The 12752-nt window shown below is 46.9% G+C and overlaps 1 protein-coding gene across 13 annotated transcripts in view; it reads right to left on the bottom strand.

Annotated features, from left to right (window-relative positions):
* LOC129835956 (regulating synaptic membrane exocytosis protein 1-like) overlaps nucleotides 1–12436 on the bottom strand; it is a 117444-nt gene extending 105008 nt beyond the window's left edge. For 5 of the 13 annotated variants that reach the window (XM_055901706.1, XM_055901693.1, XM_055901687.1 and 2 more), the window contains exon 1: nucleotides 11651–12082. In XM_055901706.1, coding sequence (XP_055757681.1) covers nucleotides 11651–11820 — 170 coding nt within the window. In that variant the 5' untranslated portion in view covers nucleotides 11821–12082. Of the gene's footprint in view, nucleotides 1–11650 lie in introns of all 13 variants that reach the window. The other 8 variants (XM_055901653.1, XM_055901701.1, XM_055901671.1 and 5 more) reach the window with 3 other exon arrangements.
* Nucleotides 12437–12752: the final 316 nt, after the last annotated feature.

The raw sequence follows: 12752 nt of genomic DNA, 5'->3' as shown, positions 1-12752 counted from the left end.
GAAATGTACAGGTTAAATGTTTGAGGTCCTCCAATCAGGGGTGAGAATGGAATTATTGTTATTATTTCTTTATGTTTTGTGGTTTGGCTTCATGCTGTGAGCGGTGTGTGTGCTGGTGCTGGTGGTTATGGGTAGTTTTATAATGTGAGTGGTGTGTGCGCTGGTCCTGGTAGTTAGGGGCGGGAGGTAGCCTAGTGGTTAGAGCATTGGGACCAAAAGGTTGCTGGATTGAATCCCTGAGCTGACAAGGTAAGAAAAATCTGTCGTTCTGCCCCTGAACAAGGCAGTTAACCTACTGTTCCCTGGTAAGCCATCATTGTAAATAAGAATTTGTTCTTAACTGTCTTGCCTAGTTAAATAAAGATTACATGCCCACTCGGGCAGGGCTTGGTTTTTCCAGCCCTTGGAAAATTCCTTTGGGCCGAGGGCGGGGCCTTGCCTTGCCGGCGTCTCGGGCGGTTGGGGGTGAGCGCACCCTCTGACCAGAGCACCCACTGTGATTGCCATTCCAAATAAACATACAGTAAGTTCTGGGAATACTTGTAAAGCTGTGGGAGGAGTGTTGTCATGATCAAACTGCCATTCAGCTCCTCATGAGTCATCTGCTTGAAATCCAGCATAATGTCTAATCCCTCAAGAGGGATACAGTACACAAGATACAGTTCTGTTACAGTGACACACGCAGGCAAATTAATTGTGTTTCTGTATCTAGAATCCACAACAGGAAGAAGCTCAGGCCCCACACAATATTGTCTGTAAGACTCAAATTATACTCCATTGCACAGCTTGAACAACCATGCCAGCGTAACATCACCATTAGGGTAGACTAGTTGAACATGCAAACATATGCACAGGCACAGAGATTACATTTACAACAATATCTAGCCTAATAGAAAGAAATATGGCATAACATTCAATCTTTTCACAGTGACCAGACCATACAAATGAGCCTAGATAGGCAGACAGTATCTACTTTCCGCCATGTCTATCAAGCATGCTTAGGCAAATATTTTTATAGAAAAACCAGCTTCAGTTTTAGAGATTTCCAACAGTAAATGGTTATATTATTGTTTCTCCTCACTGATGGCTAGTAAACGTAGCTAGCTAGCTTGCTGGATATGCAATACTTGTTATTTACAACTGTTTGGAATCCTATCTGGAGTCATGCCTATTTGTGAGATTGAAATGCATCCACGGTCGTAATCATAACCAATTTCAACCATCATCAATTATGTGACATAGTGTGAGAGTGATATTACAAGATTATGTTATAATGCTATTATTGCATCGAATGGTTGTTTTATGCAACAGAATAGGGGGTTCTTAGAACTATATTGTGTCTGTGTGAACTGAGAGTGGGCCTCTGGGGCTTCATGCCGACAAGTAGATTTACAACAAACATTCCATTCATGTGAGGGAGATTGCGCCAGTTTGACTGGAAGGTCCCAGGAAGTGATGGCTCGGGTATGACTGGAAGGTACCAGGAAGAGATGGCTCGGGTATGACTGGAAGGTACCAGGAAGAAATGGCTCGGGTATGACTGGAAGGTACCAGGAAGAGATGGCTCGGGTATGACTGGAAAGTCCAAGGAAGTGATGGCTCGGGTATGACTGGAAGGTACCAGGAAGAGATGGCTCGGGTATGACTGGAAGGTACCAGGAAGAGATGGCTCAGGTATGACTGGAAGGTACCAGGAAGAGATGGCTCGGGTATGACTGGAAGGTACCAGGAAGTGATGGCTCGGGTAGGACTGGAAGGTACCAGGAAGTGATGGCTCGGGTATGACTAGAAGGTACCAGGATGAGATGGCTCGGGTATGACTGGAAGGTACCAGGAAGAGATGGCTCGGGTATGACTGGAAGGTACTAGGAAGAGATGGCTCGGGTATGACTGGAAGGTACCAGGAAGAGATGGCTCGGGTATGACTGGAAGGTACCAGGAAGAGATGGTTTGGGTATGACTGGAAAGTACCAGGAAGAGATGGCTCGGGTATGACTGGAAGGTACCAGGAAGAGATGGCTCGGGTATGACTGGAAGGTACCAGGAAGAGATGGCTCGGGTATGACTGGAAGGTACCAGGAAGAGATGGCTCGGGTATGACTGGAAGGTACCAGGAAGAGATGGTTCCGGTATGACTGGAAAGTACCAGGAAGAGATGGCTTGGGTATGACTGGAAGGTACCAGGAAGAGATGGCTCGGGTATGACTGGAAGGTACCAGGAAGAGATGGCTCGGGTATGGATAATTATGAGATGAAGCTTGTGTTGGGAGCCAGACCCTGGTCTTTACAGCAGATACTGTCTGCTGTGAATTATTAGTATCTTTCATACAAATCCTAACCTTGTGACCAATTCCACACATCTGTTGTTTGTCATGTAGACTAAGGTGGTGTATCTTTGCTATTAAAGGTGTTTGTATCCTTTGTGTCGGGGCTCTTAGCGAATCATCTAAGTGTGGTTCGTCGACCAGCCATTGTTATTGTAGAGCACTCACATCATTCACTTGTGTGGGTGTGGTGTGACCTGCTCTCCTTATTAATAAGTGAATAAAGATTTAGTTTAAGTATAACTCTGACTTGTACGAAAATTTTGTCTCTCCTCATTTGATAATACCGAAATTAACCACCAGAATAGCTAGCTAGTAAAATAGTTTTCAGTTGCTGATGTTACATGTTTGCTAAAAAGTTACAAATGCGAGCTGTGTTGCATAACAAGTTAGCTGGCATCGGCTGTAGCTTTATATTTTTATTTAACTTTTATCTAACTAGGCAAGTCAGTTAAGAACAAATTATTATATATAATGACGGCCTACCCCAGCCAACCCCTAACCCGGACGACGCTGGGCCAATTGTGCGCCGCCCTATGGGACTACCAATCATAGCCGGTTATGATACAGCCTGTAATCAAACAAGGGTCTGTAGTGACGCCTCTAGCACTGAGATGCAGTGCCTTAGACCGCTGTGCCACTTGGGAGCTAAGCTTCTAATGTTAGCTAAATGCAACTCTTTGTTTCGAATCCTCTTTGCTATATTCCAGTTGAAACATGTATGGTTGAATGTCACCATTAAGCTAATAGATGCTCCATCGTCGAATTCCTGTTGATGAGAGGAATCACTTGAAGCCATTGTGTCTGGTCAGCTCTTTCGGTTTTGCCCAAAGGATTGTTGTTACGGTAGTGCCCGCCTCCTTTTCAAAAAGCCAGCCTTTGTGGAGAATCGGGGCCAGAGCATGAAGCACCGCCCAACACAAGTTGTCGTTTTTCAGAGACTGAAATGTTGTTCTCTGCTTGTGTATTTAGCAATGAATCCGCCAACAGGAACATCGCTGAAAAATGCCCAATGACTCTTTCGAACAAAGAGAATCATATCTACACCTACAGAAACCTATAGTGCGATCAGTATAACATAGAGCCGTTGCGAAATGCCACAAAGCGGGACTACATTACTTTTAGATCTCACGCCCCATCATCAACACACTTGAAGCCGTCATAGGGTGTATCATTCAGCGCGCGAAGCCCTGACCTGCCTTCCTCCTGGGCAATTATATGTGAAACACATCACACTGACCTAGAAATGCCTCAGACATGATGAAAACAAGCCCAGATTCCCCCAGGGTGAAGTTCCCCTTTAAGTTTAGGCATTAACTAAGAATTTTTAAAGGGTTAAATTTAGGCATAACCTTTGAAGTCTTAAGGTTAGGCATTAACTCGGAATGGTTAAGGTAAAAGTTGGGGACAATTGTCTAGTGCTGGATTCGAACATGAAACCTTTGACACCAGAGGCAAGAAGAAGAAGCAGCTCCAGTGGATACGCGATCTCCAACACTTGACTATTGAGGAGTGGAAAAACATTGACTGGTCCAACGAATCCCAGTTTCTCTTGTGTAATGCTGATGGCAGAGTCAGGATTTGCCGTAAGTAGCATGAGTCCATGGCCCCATCCTGCCTGGTGTCAACGGTACAGGCTGGTGTTGGTGTTGTAATGGTGTGGGTAATGTTTTCTTGGCACACGTTAGGTCCCTTGATACCAATTGAGCAACGTTTCCATGCCCCAGAGAATTCAGGCAGTTCTGGAGACAAAGGGGGGAGGTCCAACCCGGTACAAGACGGGTGTACCTAATAAACTGGCCACTGCTAAACTGTATCTCAACAACACATATAAACTCTATTCAAATATCAGGAGGAGTTGAGTACGAGGAACAGAAAATGATTAACCAGGATGCAGTGGAGACCAGGTGTTACCACACAGACAAAGGCAGGAGGCCTGTTCCCACCAGAGATAGAGGGAACACACACTGAACTACTAATGACCCTAATAACGTACATAGAGTACACAAATAAATACATACCTTGAACTCTATATGATCCTGATACATACACACACACACACACCACTGGGATTATGACCCTGGCAGTGCCAAAATTGCTGTGGAAACAAAATGTTGCAAGACAAAATGAACAGAATGGGCAGCTATTCCTTGACATGCAGCTGAGTTCCACCTGAGCTGCTTGCCGCATAGAGAAATTACACCCCACTGAGAAGACAGTCGTGCACGTGCACACACACACACACACACACACACACACACACACACACACACACACACACACACACACTGACACAAACACACACATTAACACAACTCACATACACACACACTGACGCAACTCTCTCTCACTCACACATGATCTCTCTCCTTCCACACATGATCGTTCCTCCAGGTGTTTCAGTTACACCCAAGTGCCTCTGAGTTATTCTAATTCAAAGAAAAGATTGTGTGAGAGCCAACATCCACTAAATACAGACACATCAACCATAGTGTGCGCGTGCGTGTGTTTGTGTGTGTTAGCAGGGAGATGCACCGTTTTTTGCCAGATGCTGGTGTGTATAATAAAAGTTTCTGACTATTTGAACAGGGCCCCAGTCTTCAAGAATGGAACTTTCTATGAAGACGACTGGGGCCCTGTTCAAACAGCTCAGAAATGCATCAGGTAGACAGAACACCACATCAAGGTAGTTTTGATCTTCTCATAATAAGCGTTGAGGCATTGACAAGTTACACACACACATACACACACACACACACATACACACACACATACACACACACACACACACACACACAGACACACACACGCACAACCACTGATGGACGCATGCAAGTACTCACACACACACACATACAAACACACACACACACACACACACAGACAGACAAAACAAAGCCATGCCCAATAAATATACACTTCTATTTAGGAGAAATTCAACAACGGAGGGGAAACTGAAACAGGTTAAAGATGTGGGACATCAACAGCATAGCTAGAGCAAGCAAACTGTATATTTAAATATTTCAGGAGGCCGCTTCCAAGTGTGAGCTATTTCCAGAGCTTCCATAATTCAACATTAACATTTTTCTCCCGGAAACCTTGAAACCTTCAGCTCTCTGATTAAGAAAAAATAGCAGTTTGTGTTTATTTGAACTGTGAGATATCAGAAGAGAGGGAATACTTTCATGTCTAGAGACAGAGGGTATTTATTTCCCCTCATGGGAACGATTTGGGGACCTGTTGTGACGGTGTAAAGTGTCTGGCCATATAAGTGTTTAGAACATGGCTTCACATGACTTCCTGGGCATGTATCCCTGAAGAAGTAAGGCTGTTTTTCTACCCAATTAATGTGTGACCCCATGTTTAATGGAAAAATCCCCAATTCACCAACCAGCTGTCACGGGTGCCAACAATATAAAATATTATGAAATAGGATACTGTCGCTATAACTCACAGTTCTTGTGCCAGAAGAAATGTTAAAGGCAGAAACAGGAGACCTACATAAGTCAGGAAGAGTTCAGAGTTCATCACCAAGGACACATCCTCCCTCCTCACCATTCCCTCCAGTCATGAGAATTAAACCACACAGAGAAATCTCCACGCTCATTCTCTCCATTTCCCCTATGTCTTTCTCCCTCCCCTCCCCCCTTCTCCCTCTCTCTCTCTCTCCACCTTCCCACCATGCCATCTTTCCCCCTCTCTCGTTCCCCTCTCCTCCCCTCACCCTCTCTCTCCCCCATTAATCCCCCCCCCTCTCTCTCTCTCTCTCTGTGTGTGTATGTGTAAGTGTGTGTGTGTGTGTGTGTGTGTGTGTGTGTGTGTGTGTGTGTGTGTGTGTGTGTGTGTGTGTGTGTGTGTGTGTGTGTGTGTGTGTGTGTGTGTGTGTGTGTGTGTGTGTGTGTGGTTATGGTCAGTTACCTCCCTCCAGCCTGCAGAGGAAGCTCCACAGCAGAACAACGCTAATTGCTGGGAAGAGGAGAGTAACCAGCCGGAAACATGGGGACATTGAGACACAGCAGGAGGGTGGAGGATGGGAAGAGGGGTGATGAGGGATAGGGGGTAGGGGGGTGAAAAGGGGTTATTTTGGGGGTAGAAGGAGGCAGGAGTAACCAGCCAGGAACACTAGAGACACTGAGACACAGCAGGGGGGAAAGGGAGGTGGGACAGAGAGAGAGAGGGGGAGATGAGAAGGCAAAAGGGAATAGGAGTTGGCATGGCAACCCTTTCAGCTGGTGCTGATCCCACACATGGACAAATAGTTACAACTGCATGACTTGACGAAGGAACTCAGGTCATTACCATAGGGGGGGTTACAGAACATACAGTATCTCGATAACAAATCATAAGCATTACTACTCATAATAAAATGCAGAGATGAATCTAAGCATTTGATATTATTACATCAGGGACCAGTCACAGGATGTGTCACAGCATGTATGTTAGTATAGTAGCTGAGTACGCAGTCTGGAACAAACACACCTGGTGTCTCAGTCCCATAGAAGCACAAGCTGTGTGTGTGTGTGTGTGTGTGTGTGTGTGTGTGTGTGTGTGTGTGTGTGTGTGTGTGTGTGTGTGTGTGTGTGTGTGTGTGTGTGTGTGCGTGCGTGCGTGCGTGCGTGCGTGCGTGCGTGGGTGCGTGCGTGCGTGCGTGCGTGCGTGTGTGTGTGTGTGTTTGTGTCGCTGTATGCCAGTCAGAAGCTGATAAAAGCCAAAATATTCCCAGGGAGGACATAGCTAACCCCCAGCAGCCTTCGGGGTGCACCACCAGGTCTGACACCCGCTCCACGTCAACATCAACCACCGACCCTGTCTGTCAATCAATAATCACATCACAGCCCTCCCAGCTCTGCAGCCGACACAGCTGTGGATACACACATAGTGGGTTTGTGTGTTAGGTGGGTGGGACGGTGTACACAGAGCATGTGCATGTTTGAGAGACTTGTACATGTATGTGAATGTGTATTTATGTGTATTTGCAAGTGACTGTCTCCTACACAACAGTCTTCACGTCATTGTAGCCTCAACACAAAGGGGGAAAGTAACTGGATATTCCAGACATCCATTCCCATCTCCTCCCTACAACCTCCATTCTAACCTCAGCTACACGTCTTGCCCTTGTATACCTGTCTAACAGTGACCTATGGCTGGGTGGTGCCTGCATGGCCTTCTGATGCACTCTGTGCTCTGGGGGCCCTCTGGAGCCATGTGAAGCAGAGATTGGCACTGTGTGTGTGCGTGCGTGCGTGCGTGCGTGCGTGCGTGCGTGCGTGCGTGCGTGCGTGCGTGCGTGTGTGTGTGTGTGTGTGTGTGTGTGTGTACACTCGCGCTCTCCCTGGTACCCCTCTAATCCTAAACCCTCCAAATCCTTCCATCCACTATACTCTAGGCTTCCTCTTTTCCACCATCTTCGATGATGAGTGCTCTTCCTCTCTCTCTCCATCTCTCTCCCTCTGCTTCATACACCCCTCTAAGAAACTCTACAACCTCTGTTAGCTCATCAATATTTGAAAGGGGTTTCTATATTTACTTTACGGAAACCACAAATGCTCTAAGGGGGAGATTTCCTGTTTCGTTAGCAGGTGTTGTTTCACCACATTGGGGCGGTAGCTAACTGCTAAATGCTAAATGCTGTAAATTCTTTGAGCATGCTAGTTCAGTGTTCAGTTCAGTCCTGCTTATTTATTTATTTATTTTTTATTTTTTTATTTTTGGGGGGGGTCCTGCTTATTAGCGTGTTCGAATGGTGCTCAGCACTCCTACTGCACTCTCAACCATGTCTATAGTGTCCAGTAATACCATCTCTCTTAAGCCACGTGTCCAACACCCTGATTCAGAGGACAGTAATGGTCTTGCACATCAACATAGTGTGAAGTTGCTCATTTCACACCTTTTTAAAAATCTTTTACATAGGACAGGATAGAGAAAGTCAATAGACCACGTCATCTTTTTTCACCTGCTGCATCTGCTGCAACAACACCTACAGAGATGAATCACCCATGGTACAGATACAGTAGCACCAGTATTAAGACCAGAAGCTCCAGGTGCTCTGTTCCCACAGGCTGACCTAAGGGGTAATCATTAGTCCAGGATGAGGCCTCTGGGCTGGGCAACAGACCTGGACACACTGGCCTCTCCCATGACGGAGGAGGAGGTGGTGAGATACAGGAACCTATCACTTTATCACCAGCTGCTTAGCTCCCAGGTACCATAAGAACACCTGGGTCATATTCATTAGTGCACACCGTAGCAAAACGTTTTTCAACGGGAAACAAAAATGACAATTTCTTATTGGACAAGAGGTGGTACCTGCCCGTTTCGGTCTGTTTCGGTCTGTTTTCTTCCGTTTGGTGTCTAATGATGTCTAATGTTTGGTGTCTAATGGTGTCTAATGAATAACACCCAGAACAGTCGGGAGGGCCTGTGTGGCCATGTTATATCATTGTCACGACAGACTAGCTTGATATCATCTATTGCACGTGTAATAATCATGTGCTACATTGTTCATTGTTCATCGGAAACGTTCACTGAGCTGAAGTGAATTAGGGAAAGTCATCTGTTGGATGGCCACATGCCAAGAACGTGGGTCCATAGGCTTAATGCTTGCCCTGTCTATTCAAAAGACCCTGATCACAATGCCATACTACTAGACTGTATTAGAAGTTAAATGCTCAATGGAAATATATGAGTTTAGTAATGATGTGCAACAACCCACTGGGCACACACTGGTTGCATCAACGTTGTTTCCACATCATCTCAATTAAATGACATTGAACCAACATGGAATAGACGTTGAATTGACGCCTGTGCCCAGTGTGAATGGTTCTGACCTTGCGTGTCTGAGTAATGTGTGTCTCCCCAATGCATCCCATGATGCACAGCAGGGGCGCAACTTTCACTGGGGACGGGGACATGTCCCTCCCCCCACATTCTGAAATTGCATCCCCCCCACCCCCCAGTTTTATCATTGGAATGCGATACAAAACAAGGTGTACTTTAGGACCGTGTGGACGCCTCCGAGCAGTCTGGTAGGCTGTTTGGAGTGTTTATCCGATTGGATAAAAAAATATATATAATTAGGTCCCCCCCACTTCTAAAACCAAAGTTGCGCCCCTGATGCACAGGAAGAATGGGAATGCCTGCAGAATCCATGGAAAGTTCACATACAGCCCCAGTCTCTCTCTCTCTCTCTCTCTCACTCTCTTTCTGTTTTCTTTCTTACATTATTTATTTCTGTCTCTTTCTCTCTCTCTCTCTCTTTCTCTCTCTCTCTCTCTCTCTCTCTCTCTCTCTCTCTGTCACACACACACACTCTCTCTATTCCCTATTCTCCCACATGCCATAAACATTCCGGACACAAGCTATTGTGATTCTATACCATTTCTCTTGGAAGCACTGAACCACTACATACCTTGAGAGCCGCCAACACATGACAGCTTCTCATATTCAAAGTGAATAGTGTGCAACTGTGCACACAGAGCCACAGCAACAGCACAGCAACTGGCCATGACCTTTGGGTGTGCATGGATCATCATATAAATGATTGGCTAAATGATGAGGGCATTATTTACAGAAGCTGTGGATGGCTCAAGCCTCATGGAACATGAAATACATCACTTCCTCTCCTGAGGCACGAGATAGCTCCAGCCCTGGCTCCCCCAGACTTCAACCAGGAAATGAAACAGTGCAATGCAATTGCAGCAAACAAGGATGTCAAAAAGCACTTTGAACAGGCTAGATATCTTACATAGTGTATTGCTGTTGGAAATTCGACTCGATGGAGCCTTCGGTGAGGATGAGCAAAGTGAATATTTGTAACACAGCATGAGTTACGTAGTGCACTATGGATGTTCCCTACTACCATACGATCTCGTTAAGATGGTCTGATGCAAAATTATATAAGCGACTTTCATTCACCTCATTGCATTGTGTTGGGAACCGACCGGTGGGAAAACCAAAGAATAACCTATGCATCCGTTCACGGGGGAAGGAGCACAGAATAGATGTTTAAGCCAACAGTGGACTAGAGCTGAACACGAGAGGCGCACGGCACCTACACGCTGCATACACGTTTTCCGAATAAAATAGGCCCAATAACTGATTCATTCGATATCAGTTGAATTGATACTGGTTTGAGGCGTTTTAAAACCAGACATTGGCTATAACTGGTCGAGCTTCAATTCCCCATATCATGCATAGCTCGAAAGCCCGGCCTTACATCACATGGTGAGATGTCCAACCAGTGCAACCGCACCCTCTCACTCATCGCCGAGGGGAGGGGAAAATGGCACCACACCGGTGTAAAACGATTGTCGAGCATAAAATACGAATGGTTTGTGCCAGGCTCGCAATGAAGCGTCAATAGAGTTTTAATGTCACCATCGTCTTGTTGGACTACGACGGTGTCATAAACAGCAACAGGTGACATAAACAGCAACAGTTCGATATCTTGCACACCGTTGATGTTGTGTTAAGGACAGCTACCAAGCCTTGCCAGCCATCAAGCTGCTTCGGTAAGGTGGTGATATCGGTTGTGTACGCGGCGGTGTCAAAGCAACAAAACAAAAAAATACTTCGGGAGAGGAGGAAGAGATGGAAAGATTCAGGGAGGGAGGGGGGCACGCAGTCCTGTGGTATGATTCATCCAGTGCTCCCCCACTGGTACACCCCGTCTCCCCTCCTCCGCCACCCGCGCGAGGCTACACCTGTATCTCGTTTGACCCGATTTCCACGTCCTTATCAATGACCACCTCCATCACCATCGACTGTCACGGCGAGGACACCTTGATTAGCTATTCACCTTGTAGGCTATGTCCACACTAGGATGAATTTCAATCATATGGGCTAGGCTACACCTGACGTTCCTTATGGGGGCTTTGGAGAAGAGCGCATAGCCTATACTGGATTTGAGCAAAGCTAAAGCATTGACAGGCCTATAAACTGTGATTTTTCCCCCCCTCGTGAATAGCCGAATCCCCAAACGAACCCCAGTATCCAACCTGGTGTGAATTATTCATATAGTGGCAAGCAAGGGAACATTGTGAGCGTGGGCTATAACATCTGTAGGCAATACGGAAATTATAGCCCAGTATTAGGGAACAATAGGGGATGCAACGGGTTGTGGTGGTTGAATGGGTGTGAAATGTGACTACAATGGTAAACGACAGGCATATTGGTAACATACTGGAACTAATAGGTGGCGGATGGCCGCTCGTGCGTCTGCCTTCTGGAAACAGACACCTCGCTCGTGAATGGGGGTGTTGCGTTTGCGAGTGGTGCGTTCGGGGTTCCACCGACCACTGTTCAGGGAAAGGAAATGTAGCCCTTACTTTAACACGGCTTCCTCTTTCTCCTCTTCCTCCTTCTGCCGATCCATCACGGCCATGATTATTTTCCTCTCCTCTTCCGTGAGATGGCTGAGGTCCGGCAGTTCGGGAACGGTCGGCGGCGCGGTGGGTGGGCGAGGGCCGCCCTGGGGCCCCACCGAGGCGGTCGACATCTTTTCCACCAGCAGCACCCCTCCTTGGCTTGCTACTGTCGTTTCGACTGACAGAATCCCTGCTGCTTAGCGTTGCGAGCCACACCTCACGACATAGCCCACGGGTAGAGCAGCAGCTCTGGTGAATAGGGCAAGCCGCGGCTGCTCATGGTTGTTGCAGGCACCCACGGTTGTGCTTTTGTTTCTCGTCCTCCTCGGCTTTTTTTCTCTCCACCTCCTCACTCTCTAGTCTCTCGCTTCTCCCCCCCACCCCCCGCCGGCCCGCCTCTCCCCTCCACCACCGCCGGTTTTACGGGCAGCCCATCTCCACGCCAAGAGATGACACAAGCAAGCCGATGGACCCTCTGGGTGGACTGGCTTTGAGCTGTGACGCCCTCGCGCCACCGGACACGGGCTCGGTGATGTTGGACCGTGGTAAAGTTAGGTGGAGTCTGTGTGTTGCGTTCCCCCCTCTCTCTCTCTCTCAGTGCTGCCACCGCCTCGGCACTGCTAATGTTGCTGCCACTGACAGGGAGATGGAACAGTCAATGGGAATGTAGCCCCCTAGAGCTCGCATCTTCCTTATGATTGTGCACGCGCTTTTACGAATTTGAGAATGGGTCCCTGTCTCTCGCCACATGCAAGAACAACACTTTTTCCAACCTCACTTATTTCAGGAGTCACGACACCCTGGCTGGCACCACACACACACACACACCTGCAAATATGAACCAAAAATAGTGTGCGTTCCCGTCGTTATAGCTCCAACATTAATTGACCGTTAAGGCTTCTGTAAAATATTGATCCACAGGAAAGGCTAAACTGGGTTCTGTCTGAGAGTTCAACGTCTTAGACTTTATCAACGTTCTGTTTGATTCCTGAAAGTTGCGTCAGAGATGCAAATGACAATCACTCTTACCAGCTATATTTCAAACAATATTCAACATAACATA

Source organism: Salvelinus fontinalis, chromosome 3 (genome assembly GCF_029448725.1).
Source record: "Salvelinus fontinalis isolate EN_2023a chromosome 3, ASM2944872v1, whole genome shotgun sequence".
Lineage (NCBI taxonomy): Eukaryota > Metazoa > Chordata > Actinopteri > Salmoniformes > Salmonidae > Salvelinus > Salvelinus fontinalis.
This window is presented reverse-complemented; position numbering and strand designations above follow the sequence as displayed.